General features: G+C 39.3%; 1 protein-coding gene across 2 annotated transcripts in view; it reads left to right on the top strand.

Annotated features, from left to right (window-relative positions):
* LOC116162320 overlaps positions 1-19,173 on the top strand; it is a 35,596-nt gene extending 16,423 nt beyond the window's left edge. For both annotated transcript variants that reach the window (XM_031475919.1, XM_031475920.1), the window contains one exon: positions 18,496-19,173. In XM_031475919.1, the coding sequence (XP_031331779.1) occupies positions 18,571-19,173 (603 nt within the window). In that variant the 5' untranslated portion in view covers positions 18,496-18,570. The remainder of the gene's footprint in view (positions 1-18,495) is intronic.
* Positions 19,174-19,407: the final 234 nt, after the last annotated feature.

Raw genomic sequence — 19,407 nt, forward strand, 5'->3', positions numbered from 1 at the left:
AGAATAAATTGTGTTCAATAGTAGCGTATAGGTTTGAGCCATCAAAATAAATTGTATCTGCCGTTGCACCTTTAAGGCACTTGGGTACGACAAGGAAACGCAGTGCCATCATGTGGTAATTGTTTCCACGCCTTTCCGATGTTATAAACTGGAAACGGAATCCACAATCCCGAAAATGAACATTAGTAGCTGAAAACGCGAAACTCAAAATCAAAAATAGGGTACTAGAAACCAAGGCGTTGAAAATAGGTTCCTTGACGTGATAGCAGGATCATTGTAAATGGTTTATATTTGCTTGCTTACATAGGGGTGTAGGGAGCGAGGAGAAACCAGGACAGAACACTGGAAGCGCAACTATAAGCAATTAACAAGAAATAAGAAACTGGACATTGCAACCGGGAAAACGGAAAGTTTGACCCGCACGCAGAAACAAAGAACTGGAGACCGAGACCTGGAAACAAAAAATAAACGAGAAACATAAAACGGGAAACTGGGAATATGAATCTGGAAACAGAACACCGGAAACTGGAAACCGAAAACACGAAGCCGGATGCTAGAAATCGAACTGCAAGCCGGAAACGGAACACTGGAGGTGGTAAAATGGAATGGATAACATGGAAACAGGAACTTGGGAACGGGAAATTGGAAACATGAAACTGGAAACAGGAAATTGGAAGCTGGAAGCAGAATATAGGAAACTGAAAGCAGGAAACATGACACAGGGAGCCGGAAACAGGAAACGCGAAGCCGGAATTATATCACCGGAATCATGAAACCGAAAACAAAGCGGGAAAATTGAAACTTGGAATTGGAAACAGGAGACTGGACGTTAGTAACATGAAACTGGAAACAAGAAAGCCTGAACCGGGAACGGGAAACTTTTAACAGGAGATTTGAAACCGGGATCTTATAGCAGGATTCTCGAAACCGGAAACTTGAAGCAGGAAGCTCGAAGCGAGGAAAAGGACACCGGATTTTGGAGACAGGGAACTGTAAGCGGCAAACGGGAAGCTGGAAACAGGACAGTGGAAACTGGAAACTAGAAACAGGGAACTGGAAACAGGAAACACGAGGCTGGAAGCAGGAATCAGAACACTGGAAGACGGAGACCGGAATTGGAAACAGTAACTTGGGCACAGGAAAGAAGCTGTAATCAGGAAACTGGTAACATGAAACGGGGGACTTGAACAAACACTGAAAACTGGAAACTGGAAACTTAAAGTGGGAAACGGAAAACCGGCAACTTGAAGCAGAAAACTGGCGACAAGAAACTGGAAACGGGAAAATGAAAACCAGAAACAGGAAACCTGAAACAGGAAACTGCAGAGAGGAAAATTCGAAACATGAAATTGAAACAGGAAAATGAAAACTGGAAACAGTATTCTGGAAATCGAAGACTGGAAGTAGAAAATTTGAAACAGGAGACTGGAAACAGGAAATTAAAACTTGGAAACTGGCAAACCGAAACCGGAAATCTGGAAAGGAATCTGGAAACTGGCAAAGGCAGACTGGAAGTGGAGAAACCCGCGAAACAGAAAACCATATTTCTGTAGCTGGTAGTAGAAGAGAACACAGAACCAGAAGCAAGCGGTTAGAAATAAGAGGCAGAGAATTGAGAACAGGGAGCAGCAAGCAGAAGACTGTAAACGAGAAGCTGCAAAACAAAAATGAGAACAAGATGACTGCGGCACCGGAGATTGATCCAAAACTTCAAACTGGAAACCGAAAACAAGAGCCGAAAGTCACGAAACCGCATATCGGAAACCCGAAGCAGTACTAAGGGACCTAGAAACACTGAACTGGATACGGGAAGCTGAAAACTAGAAATTCGGAACAGGAAACAGAATATTAAGAAAGGGATAGTGTGAATAGGGAACTGGAAGTAGGAAAAAGTAAACGGAATGCTGGAAAAAGAATACCGGAAACTGGAAACCGGACACATGAAACTGGGAACCGGATACTAGACATCGAACTGCAAGCCGGAAACGGAATACTGGAAGTGGTAAATGGAATTAATAACATGGAACAGGAAATTGGAAACATGAAACTGAAAACAGAAACAGGAAACTGGAAACAGGAAACTGGAAACAGGAAACTGGAAACGGGAAACTGGAAACAGGAAACTCGAAACAGGAAACTCGAAACAGGAAACTAGAAACTGGAAATAGGAAAATGGAAACAAGTAAATGGAAACAGGACACTGGATGCCGGAAAGCTAGGGGGAAAGTACCATTTTTGGTGTACACCAAAAATTCAAATTCAAATTAATTCACGTTAATTCAAATTAATTCACGGTAATTCAAATTAATTCACGTTAATTCAAATTAATTCACGTTAATCCAAATTAATTCACTTTAATTCAAATTATTTCACGTTAATTCAAATTAATTCACGTTAATTCAAATTAATTCACGTTAATCCAAATTAATTCACGTTAATTAAAATTAAATCACTATATTCAAATTAATTCACCTTAATTCAAATTAATTCACGTCAATTCAAATGAATTCACGTTAATTAAAATTAAATCACTATATTCAAATTAATTCACCTTAATTCAAATTAATTCACGTCAATTCAAATGAATTCACGTTAATTAAAATTAAATCACTATATTCAAATTAATTCACCTTAATTCAAATTAATTCACGTCAATTCAAATGAATTCCCATTAATTCACGTTACTTCAAATTAATTCACGTTGATTCAAATGAATTCCCATTAATTCACGTTACTTCAAATTAATTCGCGTTAATTCAAACTAATTCACGTTAATTCAAATTCAAATTAATTAACTTTCAAACAGGAAACGGGGGACCGGAAGCGCGAAGCCGGAAACTTGAAATGGAAAGCTCGAAGCCGAAAACAAAGCAGAAAACTGGAAACCGGAAATTGGAGACCAGAAACAGGAAACCTGAAACAGGAACTTCTAGCAGGACAATGGAAACGGCGAAATGAAAACAGAAGACTGGAAACAGGAAACTTGAAACAAGAAACTGAGTATTGGAAAAAACAAAGGATACTGGAAATAGAAAACAGGAAATATAAAACAGGGAACTGGAAATGGAAAAGTTGAAACAGGATGCTGGAAACGAAACAGGAAACTGGAAAAAGAAACTGGAGACTAGAAACAGGAAATTCGAAACCGAAAACAAAGCATAAAACTGGAAACCGGAAAATGGAAACCAGAAACCTGAAACCTGAAACAGGAAATTGCAGACAGGGAATTCGAAACCGGAAACTTGAAGCAAGAAGCTCGAAACCGGAAACTTTAAGCAGGAAAATGGAAACAGCGACATGGAAACAGTAGAAACATACTGCTGGAAACTGGAAACAGGTAACCGAAACATGACACTGAAAACAAGAGACTGGAAACCGGAAACTAGAAACAGGAAACTTGAAACAGGCAGCTAGAAACCGGGAACTAGAAACAGGAAACTAGAAATAGAAAACTAGAAACAGAAAACGAGAAACAGGAAACCGGAAAGTGGAAAAGAAAACTGCAAATTGGAAACTGGAAATACAAGTAAAATTTAGAAAATATGGCAGAGAACTGGAAAGTAAGAATGAAGAACGGTAATCAAATGCAAATGCGCGAGGACTAAAACTAGAGAGTGTAGCCAGGGATTGAAAACCAGAAAAGCATCAGGAAACTGCAGTTAAAAATTTGGAAACTGGAAATGAAGCCTGGAAACTGATCGAAGTTACCTATGTGGAAGTGAGAACGTGTAGCCAACAAACCGGAAACAAAGCTGATAACAGGGCGTTAGAAACAACAAACCGGAAGCAGAAACTGTGGGAAAAAAGTAGGGAATTGAGGCTGGAATATGATATCAGAGAACCGGAAATAAGTATCTCGAAATAGGAGACTGGAAATAGAACATTAGAAACTAGAAGCCGGATCAGAAAGTAGGAGACAGAAAACAAAGGAGCGGTAATCAGAGCAGACAAGGGGAACAGGAATCTGGAGGAAACAGGAAGCTTGGGGCTTGAAAAATTGAACAAAATTCATGAGACAGAAAACTGAAAACAAGAAAGAAACGGTTGGAGGGAAAATAGAAACTGGAACCTTGCTAGAAGAATATGAACTTATGGATCACGAAACCGGAAACTTGAAACCTGAAACCGAGAACTGTAAACGAAGAGTATGAAACTGAGCACGAGCACGGGCTTAAATAAACCGAAAACAAGAAACGGTACAACTAATAAAAGGTGGTAGGCAATTAGAGAAGTGAAATAGGAATAAGAAAATGGGGATTGAGGAATATGGGAAATTGGAGACCGGAAACTCGACGGAAATTTGGAAAATAGGAAACTATGAACAGGAGTTTTACGTATGAGACCGAAATTTGGTAACCGGAAACATAGTAAAAGCAAGAAAATAGAAAAGAAAAGGCTTTGATTGGACGCGAGAGAATAGGAAGTCGGTAACGGGAAAATGGAATAAATTTGAACGGAGTACTAGAAGGGGTTTAGAAATTGAAACCAATAGAATACCGAAAACCAGCTGAGATCGGTATGAAACAGAGCAATAGGAAGCGGAAACAAGCAAAATATGTTGCAAATGGTACAAAAGGCATGTAAATAGAAACAGAAATATGAATTTCTTGTAAGCCAAGCTTATTCTCATCTCTGAGCCGTATAAATTGGTATCGTCAATGAATGTTGGACGTGTAATGCATAATATTATGCAACTTCCAAGAAAATTGGTTCTTTTAGCAGCAGCCTACATTGTAATCAAGTGGCTAAGCTGAAAAGCTTTCATACTCGTCCTCATTTTTACGCATATTATCTTTTAACGTGAGAATCAAACGTATGTTGTAAGGAAATCAAGAACGTGACCAATCAAAAAGCCAACGCGTTCTAATTATCTTGTAGGCTCGGTAAATTTTTAAAATATAATAGAACAACAAACAGAACAAAATATTCGCTGCATGGCATATAAAAAGGAAAAGAGAAATTCATTCGGAGGGTATTTCTGAGTTCATGCCAGATTATCTTGGAGCTCCAGGAGCAGTAAAAATAAGTTATATAACAGCCCTTCTCTCTTTGAAAATAAAAGTGCCGCTGAATAAGCTCATTTTTACCGTCCGAATCCGCTTTCCCGTATGCTGTAATCATTTCGAAGTCAAATGAGATTTCATAAAGGCTGTTATTAATAATGCGCCCGCCCGAGTTCGCGACGATTGCACACTACGGGTTTATAATGAAATTGCGGCCGATCGAAGGTGCGCTATTTAATCGGAGTACGGAAACAAAAAGTTATGTCAATACCAGCTTTTGAGACGATGGTAGCTGTAAATCGATAAACCACAAGTTCCTCCCACTTTCAATCTCGGTCCTCACAAGGCGGACGATGATTGTGGAAAAATTATACTGGCCCCCGCCACCGGAACTTTGCACCTCGTTCGGAGATATTGAGCACTGATTGGAATGAAGAAAGTCGATCGTGCCAATTTTAATTTTGTCTCGATGGTCCCGCGGGCACGGCCGTTTCCTTCGAAGCTTGAGCGTCCGCCGGGAATGGATGTACAGATTTTCCCGAAGTGGACGTGAAAGGAAACGGCACGTGGTACAATTCATCGACGCGCGCTACGTGCTCGATTCGATTCCTTAAAACTGGGATAAGTACAGCAAGGCATAAAAAGTCGCGTTGTTGCGTTTTCTCAATGGGGATCATTTTAAATTACAAGTATCGAACGGACCTGATTGGAAAACGTTGTTTCAAAATCTTAAATTCCTAAAGGAAATCAGGGTTCTGAAAATATTCAAGTTCTTGAGAGTTTTGACTACCAAGAAGTTTGAAAGTCTCAAATTGTTTAACGTTTATCAGGTTTTTGTCTTGAAACTTTAGAGTCCCTTACGGTTTACGCATCTCTTAAAATTCTCTCAGGAGCTTCTAAATTGAATACCCCCCCCCCCCAAACAAGGAAAAGGCAGATTCGATAATCCTCCCTTGAAATTTTTATGGAAATATAGAGAGGTATTTCACGCCCCTCCAAAATAAAAGTCCTCTCTTTTGGAATATTTCATACACTCCAGACTCACCGTTGCTACATTTTGGGTATTCCATACCCCCCCCCCCCCCCACGTCCCTCGATTACTTGCTGTTGTGTTATAGTCTCTACATTTTATAATAATAATATATATTTATGCTTACATGGAAAAAAATTGCTTCCATTCGTCACAAAATAAAGTATAAGGCAGTACCGGGGGGTTTGGGGGGTATGGAAAACCCTCAGGCAAAGGAAAGCAGGCTCGATGGTCCTCCCTTGAAATTATCATGCAAATAAAGAGGGGTTTCCAAACCCTCTCGGTAAAGGAGGGTTCTATGGCCTTCTTTTAAAAGTAAGGGGCCTCTTCTGCGGAATACTCCATACAGTCCAGAGTCCTGGGTGCTATTTTTTGGGTGTTCCATACCTACTAAACCCTCCGGTACTGTTCTCTGTATAGTGTTGCGGTCTCGAATTATTTTTTACGAATAAAGCAGCACTAGAGGATTTTGGGGGGGGGGGGGTCAGGCAAAGGAAAGGCAGCTGCAATGATAATTCCCTTGAAATCATAGTGTCGAGGGGTATTACAACCCTCCAGGCAATGGAAGATTCGATGGCCTTCTCTTAAACATTAAGGTCTGGGGAATATTGTATACCCTTCGGATTAACCGGTGCTACTTTTTGGGTATTCCATACCCCCAGACCCCTGGACTGCTATTGAGTTGTGGTGTGGCAGTAACGGGGGTCTGGGTGGTATGGAACAACACCGGGCAAATAAAGGGTAGATTCTTGGTCCTCCCTCCAGATTATCATAAAAGTATTGAGGGGTATTCCATACCCCCCAGGAAAAGGAATATTTGATGGCCTTCTCTTAAAGATATGAGTCCTCTTCTGGAGAATATTCCGTACAATCCAAACTCACCGGTGCTACTTTTGGATATTCCATACCCCTCAGACCCCCGGACAGTACTTTCTGTTGTGTTGTACTCTCTAAAAATGTTTAAGTATAAGGATGTTCCAGGGGTTAGGGGGGTATGGAATACCTCCTCTTCCTGGGAATACTCCATACACTCCAAACTCCAGATCATACCCACCGGACCCCCCGGTACTACTGTCTGTATACTCCTCTTCTCGGAAATATTCTTTGCACTTCTGATTCCCCGGTACTACTTTTTGGATACTCCATACCCCCCAGATCTCCCGGGAATACCGCCCAGGTAAATAAAGGGAAAAGTCATGTTCGACGGTCCTCCCTTGAAATTATCATGAAAGTATAAAGAGGTATTCGAAACCCTCCAAACAAAGGAAAATTTGTCGGTCTTCTCTTAAAAATAAGGGCCCCCTTCTGGGGAATATTCTATACCTCCAAGCCCTCGGTACTACATCCTGTTGTGTTATGGTCTCTACAGATTTGTAAGGATGAGGCGGTATCGGCGGGTCTGGGCCCATACCCCATGTAAAGAAAAGGCAGATTCTATGCTCCTCCCTTGAAATTATCATGAAAATAAAGGGGGGTATTCCAAACCCTCTAGGCAAATAAAGACAATAAGCAAATAAATATTTATTGCCAATGACTCTCTCACGTTATCTGCAAACATCAAGCGGTGAAGCACGTTTGAATATTTCGTCTGTCCTCCTGATATAATGATCCATTCGTACTTTTCAAAAACTAAAAATGAATGATCTTTTTCTTTCAAAAGTGTCAGTATCATAGTAGGTACAGGAAGCCAAAACACTACTATCTGATTTTGGAATCTGCGCTCCTGATAAGGTCAATTATCTCTTATTAGCAATCTTATATTCTTTTGAATTGGATCTGACAGAATTATTTGAATAAAAGTAGAAGCTTCGTAAGCGCCATTTGAATTAGGTAGAAAAATCTACCCGGAGAACAGGAACTCGAAAAGGTGTAAAGTTGTAGAGTTGTGGAGAAGGTTAGGTTGTCTGTTACACCTCTTTCATTTAATAACCGTAACGTCATGAACACATCCACGCAGAAAAAATGTCTGAGAACCTTTCGTGCGTATTATGTTCTCCTGATGCATGAACACAAACACAGTTCGCAGATATGCTCTAGTGATCCAAAACTATTCGTTTAAGAACTGTTGAATCACATCCTAAAGCGTATCATACTCGCCTGAGAGAGTTAATATTGTTGCATCTAGGTCCCAAAAATGCGAAGAAGCACAAATCTGAGTAAACGCAAAGGACTTTCGTTTTTTTCCTACAATATTCTATGTTCTTCAGATACACATCTTTGTTTAGAGGGTTATTGTATCGAAATCACACAAATTTATAGGCAAGATAATATTCGCCTGATAAAGAGTTATCTTTTAAATGATATTGTATCAATACCACAGAAACGCCCCTTCCCTCACATTACAACCCCTTGATTTATGAATAGTTGCGTAAGGATTCATTCATACGCGGCTTTTAACGTACTATGTTCTCCTGTTCGAAATTGCCGTTTTTATAACTGTATCAGGAATATAAACGCAAGGAGATTGCACTTTGTTCTTCTATCAAGGCCACATAAATGCAAGCAGACTATTCAAATCTATTAACATATCAGGGTAAGATCGTCGCAAGTGAATGCATTAGGATAAGAGAACTACAAGAAGGTAAAATTCCTTTAACTTTGTGCGATCTGCTTTTAAAAATTTCTAATTGTATCCGGACCACATGAATGGAAGAAAGTATAAAATTGATTTAGATTTTTCGGTTGAAGGGATTGGTTACGTTAGGACCACAAGAACGCAAGATCGACTCTTACGTCTTATGCGAATTGTATCAGGATTACATTAGTTCTAGAAGCGTAAAAGTTTTGATTAAATTATTCATTGCTGTATTAGTGTCGCGGAGAAGTGCTGCATCAGGATCACAGTAGCACGAGGAGGTAATCTCGTTACAGGGTTCCCCTGATTGTTGTCAGGGAGTCTCAAAAGCGAGGCACAGTAAGCATTTATACCCTTATCAGGACCAATTTTGAAAAATATACTGCTGCCCTGATACTAATCATCTTCATTTTAAAAAACGAGTCAGGCTCGCATACGCTCAAAAAGGTTCAAAATTTATAAAGATTGAGGATTTTACTTATTCTGTTTTCCTGATTCCTATTTTAAATACCATCTCTTTGTCAGGAACACAGGAATAAAGACGGATATTGTCGCGGGATAGAGTAAATGGGTATTATGTTCTCTTGATATCACCCCCTTTCTCCACATCCCCGTCTACCTCTACCTTCGTCGTATCTTCCTTCATTACTTTTACATCTTTTCACTTCTTCTTTACCTTCACCTCCTTCTTATCTCTTCCTGTATCCCTGCTTTATGATTTTCTGATCTCAATTTTGAAATCTGGCAATAAATTCGGAAAAAATGTAATTGTACCAATATCGACGAAGTTATTATGCGTTCCGGATATATTTTAGTTTTACTCACGTTACATTCTTCTGATTTTCAATTCCTGCTTTATGGGCAATTGATACAAGGCGTAAGACGCAAGGCAGCTATAAATTTATCGAATCACTTATGTTCCCCTAACCTCAAAAGCTTACAGTCAATATGTTCCAAAGGATTAGGAAAGCCTTTAGGACAATTTAAGGCTTTAAATGCGCTGAAGGCCTCAAAACTTCCAAGTAGATTCTCTTGTTTTTGACTTCGTATTCCTAATCTTGGTTTGCACTTCCATTTACTGGTTTTAGTGTTATGTTTGTCTCCCCCAGCACGGCAAATAAGGGACCGTTAGATAAAAAAAGGTCCTCAAAAACACCTTACATATTCATCGAAATGGGCTGAATGACAAAACGGGAATAATCATCAATGAAAGACGACGGAGAAGAGTCTCGTAAATAAACTTTCTTCGGGAATTTATTTATAAATAAGACCCTAACCCGAACGAGACCGATATGTTTACGTGTTCGACGACGCCAGTATAAATGCCTTCGACTGTTATCCGCTAGAATTGTAAATATAAACATTTGCCAATGTATTTGTGGATTACGGTACTCAGTTTATATTCTGATGTTACCAATCTCTACGTTCCGGCAATGATTTCAAGATTTAAAGTTCACGGAGCATCGACGCCCCGTATATGTTTGTACCATCTAGATACAGACGGAGATTCATGTTTACCTCACTTAAAACAACGATTTTGCAGCAAATACGAGCAGAATCAGCACTCAAATGAAGTAATGCCCAGATTTCGACTTTATAGCTCGATAAGATTCAAATCTTTCCGCCATTGTGAATACTTCCATACCTTTCACTTTCATAAACGGCCTTATCACAATAACACTACGTTATCTCAATCGTAAAAGACCGTCGGATTGCATAACGTTAAGCACCCGCCGTTACTTTTGCCCATTTCCCTCAACCTGCCTCCGTTATTCCTTTCTCGTACATTAAAATTCTACCGTTTTTTCTAAATCAAACGGAAATTGCGAAACAAAAAAAATCTCGTTAGGCACTCCTGACGCGTATACACGGCTAACGTAACTAAGAGCTTTATAGCGTCGTCTACATTTGTTTTAATTTACATTTGAAACTAAAGTTTTAATTAGATTAAGCCGGCCAATTGTCGACTCTCGCAGTTTTAATTGAAATAATCCGAATCTCTGTTTCGGTGTTGCGTGTCTGACGGGAGCTGCTTTGTAATGGGATTGTTTGCATTTGAATATTACAATGTTTGGAAATCGGTCGCTTATCAACGACCGTTACGTTGAATCCCGTTGCGTCGTTTTGTTGTTAATGGGAGAGTGGACGTATTTATCGTCGATCTCTCGGGGGGAATTTTTCATGGAGGATATTTGGATGCGATAGCGGACAAAAGGTATACAAATATGGACATTCTGGTGAACTTGCCTAATAAAGATTAAACAAAAATTTGAATACGATCGTGGGGCCGAATTTCCCGGTAGAGATATGAATTTTCCAAAGGTCGAGAGTCTCGATATTAGTAGTGGAGGAGACATAACATGGCAGGAAGGTCAATATTTTCCAGATTGACTAGACTCACCTTGGTTACCCGAGGGAGGTCTGAACTTTCAGACACGCGTCAGCCCAGGACCTAATAAGAGAGATGGCCTTTCCAACCAGCCAAAGAATAGTCCTCGCATTCGGACACAATGGCACCCTGTGGATTCCAGCGGTAGCCTGCCAGCCGAGGAAGGCCCATCCCCTGTGTTTGTGGTGCACCCTCAATTTTGGGAGCTCGAAAACCTCTACGCTTCTTCTCAGGCTGCCCTGAACCAGACCCCGAAGTGCTTACCTAACACCTTAACACACTAAAATTTGAGGGTGAAGTTAAGTAGATATTTTAGAGTTCAGGTCCAACTTGGATAGTTTAAGTCCGACTCTTGGTTCAAAAATTCTGACTTGTACTTTAAAAATTCTGACAAGAGTACTATGAATTGCACGATAAATATATGATGATGAAATGAAGTCAAGGGTTTGAGTTTAGGATTGACTTTGGACAGAAAATTCCTAGTCTACTACTATATCTTGGATATTCTGACTTGAGCTCAAATTTTCTGACTTATTCTCTCAAAACTCAATCTTGAAAACGAAAATACTATGCTAAGAGTATCAGAATGAGTGAAGATTATAAGTTTAGGTCCGATTTAGGGAAGAAAATCTGGGTTCATGATTCTGACTTGAGCTTAAAAACTTACTCCTAAGCAAAAATATACGGTAAGAATGTGAGATGAAGGAAATATTTTCGATTTTAAGGCCGACTTTGGGATAAAAATTTCCATTGTACATCGATTGCCTCGAAGATTCTGACTTTAGCTCTGACATACTCCAAGAAATTCGTTCTTCAGCAAGAACATTCTGAATTGCACGTAGAAGATTCTGACTTGAGCTTAAAATTTTGAAATAAATTCGCTCGTTATGCGCTCATATGCGCCACCGATAATAACTCTTGCGCCATTATCGTTTTTTAGAAATCCGAAAAATCATTTGGGGGGGGGGGGCAAGTGAACGTAGCCCCCCCAGTACGTATTTTGTCCCTTGTAACTAGGTCACCTGATACCTTTTGTTATGCGCTCAATTGCGCCACTTGAATTAAAGCTAGCGCCATTACGGTTAAGCCGTGATAAATTTTCAAAAAGTGGGGGGGCTAACTTAACATTTTCAAAAGTTACGTTTTTTAACATGTTTTTTCTACTACATCGTACCTTTCATCATGCGCTAAAATGCGCCGTAAACAAAAATCTTGGCGCCATGATAGTGTTTCAGAAACACTATACAGGGTGTTTTTTTGGGAGCTTTAGTTAAACGATTCTGGGAAAGTAAAATAGGTAGGTTTTTAAAAATTTGTGTTTAGGAGTTACTCCGAAGGCCGAATCGATGTAAAATATTTTCAAAATGGACGCACTTCCGGAAATAACTTTTGAAAACGCTAAGTTAGACCCTCCATTTTTTTAAAATTTTTTATGGCTTAACCGTAATGGCGCTAGCTTTAATTCAAGTGGCGCAATTGAGCTCATAACCAGATGTATCAAGTGGCACAAATACCGGTAGCAAAATGCGTTATGGGGGATTCCGTTCACTTGGCCCCCCCCCCAAATATATTTAAGGATATCCAAAAAACAATAATGGCGCAAAGATATCTTTTTACGGCGCATTTCAGCGCATACCTGAGAGTACAATTTCGTATGAAAAGATGTTAAAAAAAAGTAACTTTTTAAAAACGTTAAGTTGGCCCCCCCACTCTTTGAAAATTTGTCACGGCTTAACCGTAATGGCGCTAGCTTTAATTCAAGTGGCGCAATTGAGCGCATAACCAAATGTATCAGGTGACCTAGTTACAAGGGACAAAATACGTACTGGGGGGGGGGGCTACGTTCACTTGGCCCCCCCAAATGTTTTTTCGGATTTCTAAAAAACGATAATGGCGCAAGAGTTATTATCGGTGGCGCATATGAGCGCATAACGAGCGCATTCATTTCAAAATAATACGACTATGAAATCTCTCAGTGGGGGGGCCAAGTTAACTGACCCAAGTCTCGGAGCTTCTGACTTGGGCTGAAACATACTGACTTATTCTTCAAAAATTCAGATGTCGTGAAAATATATTGTGAATATGGGTCCGACTTAAGACGGAATTTTCCGAGTGTAAATCGACTGTCTACTAGACTTTGACTTGAGCTCAAAAATGTTGACTTATACTCAATGAAGACTTAAACAAGGCACGCAAAATTTTGATGCTGAAATAAAATAAAGGTATTTGAGTTTAGGGCCGAAAATTTCCAGTGGAGGTCTACTACTATATATCGGATATTCTGACTTGACTTACGACGGAAAATTCCAATTGTAGGTCGACTATGTCTCCGAGATTTTGACTTGAACTCAAAAGTTCTAACTTATACTCCAAAAATTCAGACTCAAACGAAAATACTATGCTAAAAATATAAGAATGAGTAAAGATTTTGAGTTTAGGTCCGACTTAAGCCGGAAAATTCTAAGTTTAGATTGATTAGGTTTTGGAGATTTTCACTTGAGCTCAAAAATTCTGACTTATGCTCCAAAAATTCAGACTTAAACGAATATAGCATGCAAGGAATATGAGAATGACTAACGGTTTGGAGTTTAGGTTTGACTTATGGCGGAAATTTCCGAGTATAGATCGACAATGTCTCGGAGACTTTGACTTGAGCCCAAAAATTCTGACTTATACTCCAAAAATGAAGACAAACAAGATAGGTTACTATGAATTACGTTACGCGTTAAACTATGATGCTGAAATGAAATAAAGATTTTTGCGTGTATGTATGACTTTGGGCCAGTGGAGGTCTACTATTATATATTCTGACTTGCACCCAAAAATTCAGACTCAGACTCCAAACATTCTGTCAGTCTTAGACAAGAATGCCATGAATGGTATGAATTACAGGCTTTATGTATGATGCTGAAATGAAGTAAATGTTTTTGAGGTTAGGTATGACTGAAAAGGAGGATTTCTAGTGTAGATCTATTATTATAATTAGGATATTCTGACTTGAACTCAAATATTCCTTAACATTCAGCTTTAAAAAAAGAATACTATGCTAAGAATATGAAAATGGGTAAAGATTGTAATTTTAGGCCCGAATTAGGGTGGAAAGTCTACTGTGTTTAGGATTCTGACTTGAACCTAAGCACTCCTAAGCAAAAATATACGGTAAAAATGTAAAGAAGATATGAATTAGAAATGTTCGGCTTTGGGCTTGGAATTTCAAACGTAGATAGACTATGTCATCAATATTCTGATTTAAAACTTCTGACTTATGGTCAGTTTTTAACAAAAATATTCTGAATTACATTCTAAGAATGTGAAAATGAAATTAGGTAATGTGTTCGGGTTTAGGTCCGATTTTGATCGAAAAATTCTGACTTAAGCTCAGAAATTCGCCATCAGTTACTGCAGTATAGGCAACACACCCTGCACCACTACAATTTTGTTACTATTTTTGTAACCATTTTCGATAACCAACCAAATAAAGTGTTTGTAATTTAAACCAGGCGTAAATTTTGAGAACGAGAACGAAGAATTATTTGGACTCGCAATTTATGCTTCCCTGGCACAAATTTCTGCTCTTTAGGCTTGATGCATCAGGATCACAGAAACGCGACAAGTGTAACATTGAGTATCAGATACCTTAGTATCTGCTATTATCCAGACACCGTCTTTTTTGGCGTATCAGGCACACAGAAATCTGAGGTGTACAATTTAGTCGCACATTTTCTTTTGATATCACTCTACTCTAAAAATTAAATCAAGATCGCAAACATTGCTTGTCATACGTAATCTTGCACAAAAATTCATGTATCAGGAACACGAAGATGCGTGGTGCAATATTATCTGACACACTTTTACTATTATGGCCTCCTGACACATTTTTTTCTCTTTTAAAAACCAAAATCACAGGGTTGCAAGAAATGGTTCCCAGATTCATTTCATGCTACCCTGATATAAAATTCTTTAGACGATTGATACTGATTTCATTCTGGAGCATTACCTTACCAAGATACACCTTTTATTAATTAAAATATTCATCAGGGGCGCAGAAGGTTTAACATTGACTACTAGATATAAGTTAAAAAAGAAAGATGTATTCGGACGACAGAAATGTGAGATGTATAATCTAGTCACACATTCTCACCTGTTATGTTCTTTTGGTATAATTGTTTTTTCAAAAGTTGTAACAGGACCGCAAAAATGCTTGGTGAAACATTAGGCGTCAGAAACCATCCCAAAAGTAATATAAATTTTTATGTATCAGGATCACAAAGAAACGTTCTCGCGTTTTTTAAAAATCAAACCAAATTCGCAGTCCATCAGACTGGTGCAAGGTATAGCAGTTGCTTACTTCTTACAAATTTTGTTCTTCTGATATAAACGCCAGAGTTTATGATAATGATCCATCTGTTATGCTATCCTGATAATGTTACCCTGCTACAGATTCATTTAACAAAAATTGACGTATCAACAGTACAAAGATTATAAAAATATCATTTTCTTATAGATTGTGGCCTGTAGAATCCATAATTTCAAACAGTTCCAAGATTGGGCTACTATTTCAAAAGTTACAGCCCTTTGAATTTTTTTTCGAAATTGGTTTCTAGTCTATAATCTTTGATTGAGAGGTCTGATCGAAAAAGTACGAATTGTTTTGGATTCTACGCACCAAAATTAATAAGAAAAAGTGTTTTCCCGAGAAAATTTAGTGCAGTCAATTTTTGGTAAAAAAGGAAGGTTATACACTGCCTTTTTTGAGCCCTGAAAAAAAAATTGTCTCAGATCGATCCAGAAAAAAAATTTTCTTATAGAATGTGGCCTGTAGAATCCATAATTTCAAACAGTTCCAAGATTGGGCTACTAGTTTAAAAGTTACAGCCCTTTGAATTTTTTTTCGAAATTGGTTTCTAGTCTATAACTTTTGATTGAGAAGTCTGATCGAAAAAATACGAATTGTTTTGGATTCTACGCACCAAAATTAATAAGAAAAAGTGTTTTCCCGAGAAATTTTGGTGCAGTCAATTTTTGGTAAAAAAGGAAGGTTATACACTGCCTTTTTTTGAGCCCCGAAAAAAAAATTGTCTCAGATCGACCCGGAAAAAAAAATTTTCTTATAGAATGTGGCCTGTAGAATCCATAATTTCAAACAGTTCCAAGATTGGGCTACTAGTTCAAAAGTTACAGCCCTTTGAAATTTTTTTCGAAATTGGTTTCTAGTCTATAACTTTTGATTGAGAAGTCTAATCGAAAAAGTACGAATTGTTTTGGATTCTACGCACCAAAATTAATAAGGAAAAGTGTTTTCCCGAGAAATTTTGGTGTAGTCGATTTTTGGTAAAAAAGGAAGGTTATACACTGCCTTTTTTTGAGCCCCGAAAAAAAAAATTGTCTCAGATCCACCCGGAAAAAAAATTTCCTATAGAATGTGGCCTTTAGAATCCATAATTTCAAACAGTTCCAAGATTGGGCTACTAGTTCAAAAGTTACAGCCCTTCGAATTTTTTTTCGAAATTGGTTTCTAGTCTTTAACTTTTGATTGAGAGGTCTAATCGAAAAAGTACGACATGGTAAAATATTAACTGACACAATCTCGGGTATTATGATACTCTAATGCAATTTTCTCCTTTATCAAAATCACATAGACGCAGAGAGTGGCTGTCACAAGGACGTTAACTAACTTAACGTCCTTGGGCTGTTACATTCATCCTTGTTTCTTATGCCGCCCTAATTATAAACTCTATGTTCTCCTAATACAATTTTTTGTTTATAAGTTTTATCGAGAAATGTCTGAATTTAACTTAAGGTACCACTTAATCTTTACCAAAAGTTAATCTATCAGGAACACAGAAATGAGCGGTATAAAATTTATAATCTCATTCTCCAACGTTGTGCTGTTCAGATACAATTTTTATTTAATAAACAATTCATTAGGATTTTAGAAGCGAGGGGATGTGTAACATTAACCATTTAAGTTAAATTTAAAAATATGTAGGTATGTATTATGGCCCCCCGATACATACTTTTAAAGACCATGTCCGTATGGTGTGTAACAGGTGGTTGTGAGATACCTAATTCTGTACAAAATGTATATATCAGGAATGCATAAGTGCAAGGTATAGCATTTTCTAATACATCCCTATTTACGCTCTACTGATTTATCTTCAAAAATTTTGGCTGGGTCACAAAAGAGTGATACTGATCTCTTCGTCTGTCATGTCATCCTGATACAAGTTCCATTACCAAAGTTGATAGATCGGGAACACAGAATGGTACAATGACACAATTTTTCTTTTAAAAAAACACAGGAACGTGACACTCATTAGCTCTTAGACACCTCCTCGTAAGTCATAGTACCCTGTTACAAACGCTGTGTAGCTATAAATTCCACCTCCAAAAATATGGACATTTTGAATTGCGCTTTTAAAATGTAAGGACGAGGTGGAGTAGGAGTTTTCGAGTTTTAATCCGAAATTCCAAATATAAATCGAGTATGTCAAGCAAAGTGGCCAGAGAAATGTTCAAAGGAGGAAGAATATTTGAACTAAACGTAAAGTTGGCTCGTAAGGAGCTGAAACAAGTCTCGCAGGGGCATGAAGAAGGCTTTAAGAAACTGTGAAGAAATTCCAAAGGAGGCGTAAAGAAAGAGGACTCCAATTATGCGTAAAGAAATCTCAAAGCAGGTGTGAAGAAAGCCTCTAGATGGCGTGAAGAAGGACCGTGGTAAGCATATAGAACCCCCAAATGAAGCGGAAAGAAATCTCAAAGGAAGCGTTCAGGTTCGGGAAGATCTGCTAGAAACTTGAAATAGGCCCGATGGAAACCTAAAATGGCCATAAGACGCGTAAAAAGGTCGTGAAGAAATCGAGGAAAAAGACTTGAAGAAAAATCGAAGGAAGCGTGAAGAATGCCAGAAATTTGCGTGGAATTGGTTATGGAGAAGAACGAAGAAACTCCAGGGTGAGTTAAGGAACCGTGAAGAAATCTAGAAATAGGCATTCGGAATGATGGAAGAATGATTAAAGAAGGCGAGATTCGAAAGAGGGGTGGAAAAGACTTAAAATATGCGTGAAGACGTTCGTTGTTAGCGGTTGCTGCGCATCTCTTCTATTAGAGGTGGTACCGGTTGTGAAGCAGGAATTTCTTCTTTTCATATCCTAAGCACGTACAATGATCGATTTAAGTTAATGCCGGGTTGACATTGCATCTACTGATAATAAAGTATCGTTTTTATGTCACTTCGGCAGATCCAAGTAGCGTTCAACGCATGCAGAGCCAATTTAAACGGCAACGCTCGTTACATCGTAAATCCTGACACGAATGTGACGAAATGTCGTAAACGAACGAATCCATGCATACATTTTTGACGTAATTGTATTTTTGCCCCTTATTTTACGATTTGCAATATTCGCTTCATCCCCATCGCTTACAAAAGTTCGCCGGAAATAAGCGAAATCGTGCATTTTATTGTGAACTTATGACTGACTCCTCCTTTTGTTTTCAGCCGAAGTATGCGGGTAAAGCGAGCGAAGGATGCATCCCGACGGGCACGAAACAACTGACTCATAGCGCGCCCATAATGATTTGCGATACGAACTCGCCCACGTCAGCTACATATCCAGGTTTGCCGCCCCATTCGCCTTACCACCGTCGCATTTCGCCGCCCGGAAGTCCCGCGCCCAGGAAGTGCTGTTACGAACACAAGGAGAACTACACGCAGGAGGTCTTCTTCTGCTGCTGTTACAGCTGCCCGGGCACGCGGTCGACGTCCGTGATAGCGACGGTGGGCGTCTGCTGCCTGGTGCTCGGCTACACGATTCTGGGCGCGTTCACCTTCATGGCGCTCGAAGGCCGACCCGACCACGACACGTCCGTCGCGGCGTCCCAGCACGACCCGAAGCACGACAAGAGCACCGCCGGCGTGCTCAGGGCGCAGACCGTCGACAAGCTGTGGAGCATCACCGAGAACTTGAACATCCTCTACCGCGAAAACTGGACGCGGTTGGCCGCCGAGGAGGTGCTCGAGTTTCAAGAGGCGCTGATACGCGCCATGCGAGGTTCCGGAAGCGGATACGTCGGAAACCCCAGCTCCACGGTGCTCTACTACCAGCGACCGCATCGGTGGAGCTTCAGCTCGTCATTTTTGTACTCATTGACTCTGATCACAACGATCGGTAAGTAAATTTCAATTCATATGGAAGGCGTTTAATTAGGTAGCACTTTGGAGGGATTAAGCCGGGGATGTTTGCTCGTGAATAAATTTGAAATTAATCCCCACGCCGACATAATAAACTCGGAGTTGAAGCGAGTTTAATGTTTCCATTCGTCTGAATGAAATCCCAGTTTAAATTTCAATCGTGCCAATTTAACTAAATACATATCTAGATGCAACCAACTAGTACGGCGAGCGTATGCC

This window comes from Photinus pyralis, unplaced genomic scaffold (assembly GCF_008802855.1).
Source record: "Photinus pyralis isolate 1611_PpyrPB1 unplaced genomic scaffold, Ppyr1.3 Ppyr1.4_LG10, whole genome shotgun sequence".
NCBI classification, from domain to species: Eukaryota; Metazoa; Arthropoda; class Insecta; order Coleoptera; family Lampyridae; genus Photinus; species Photinus pyralis.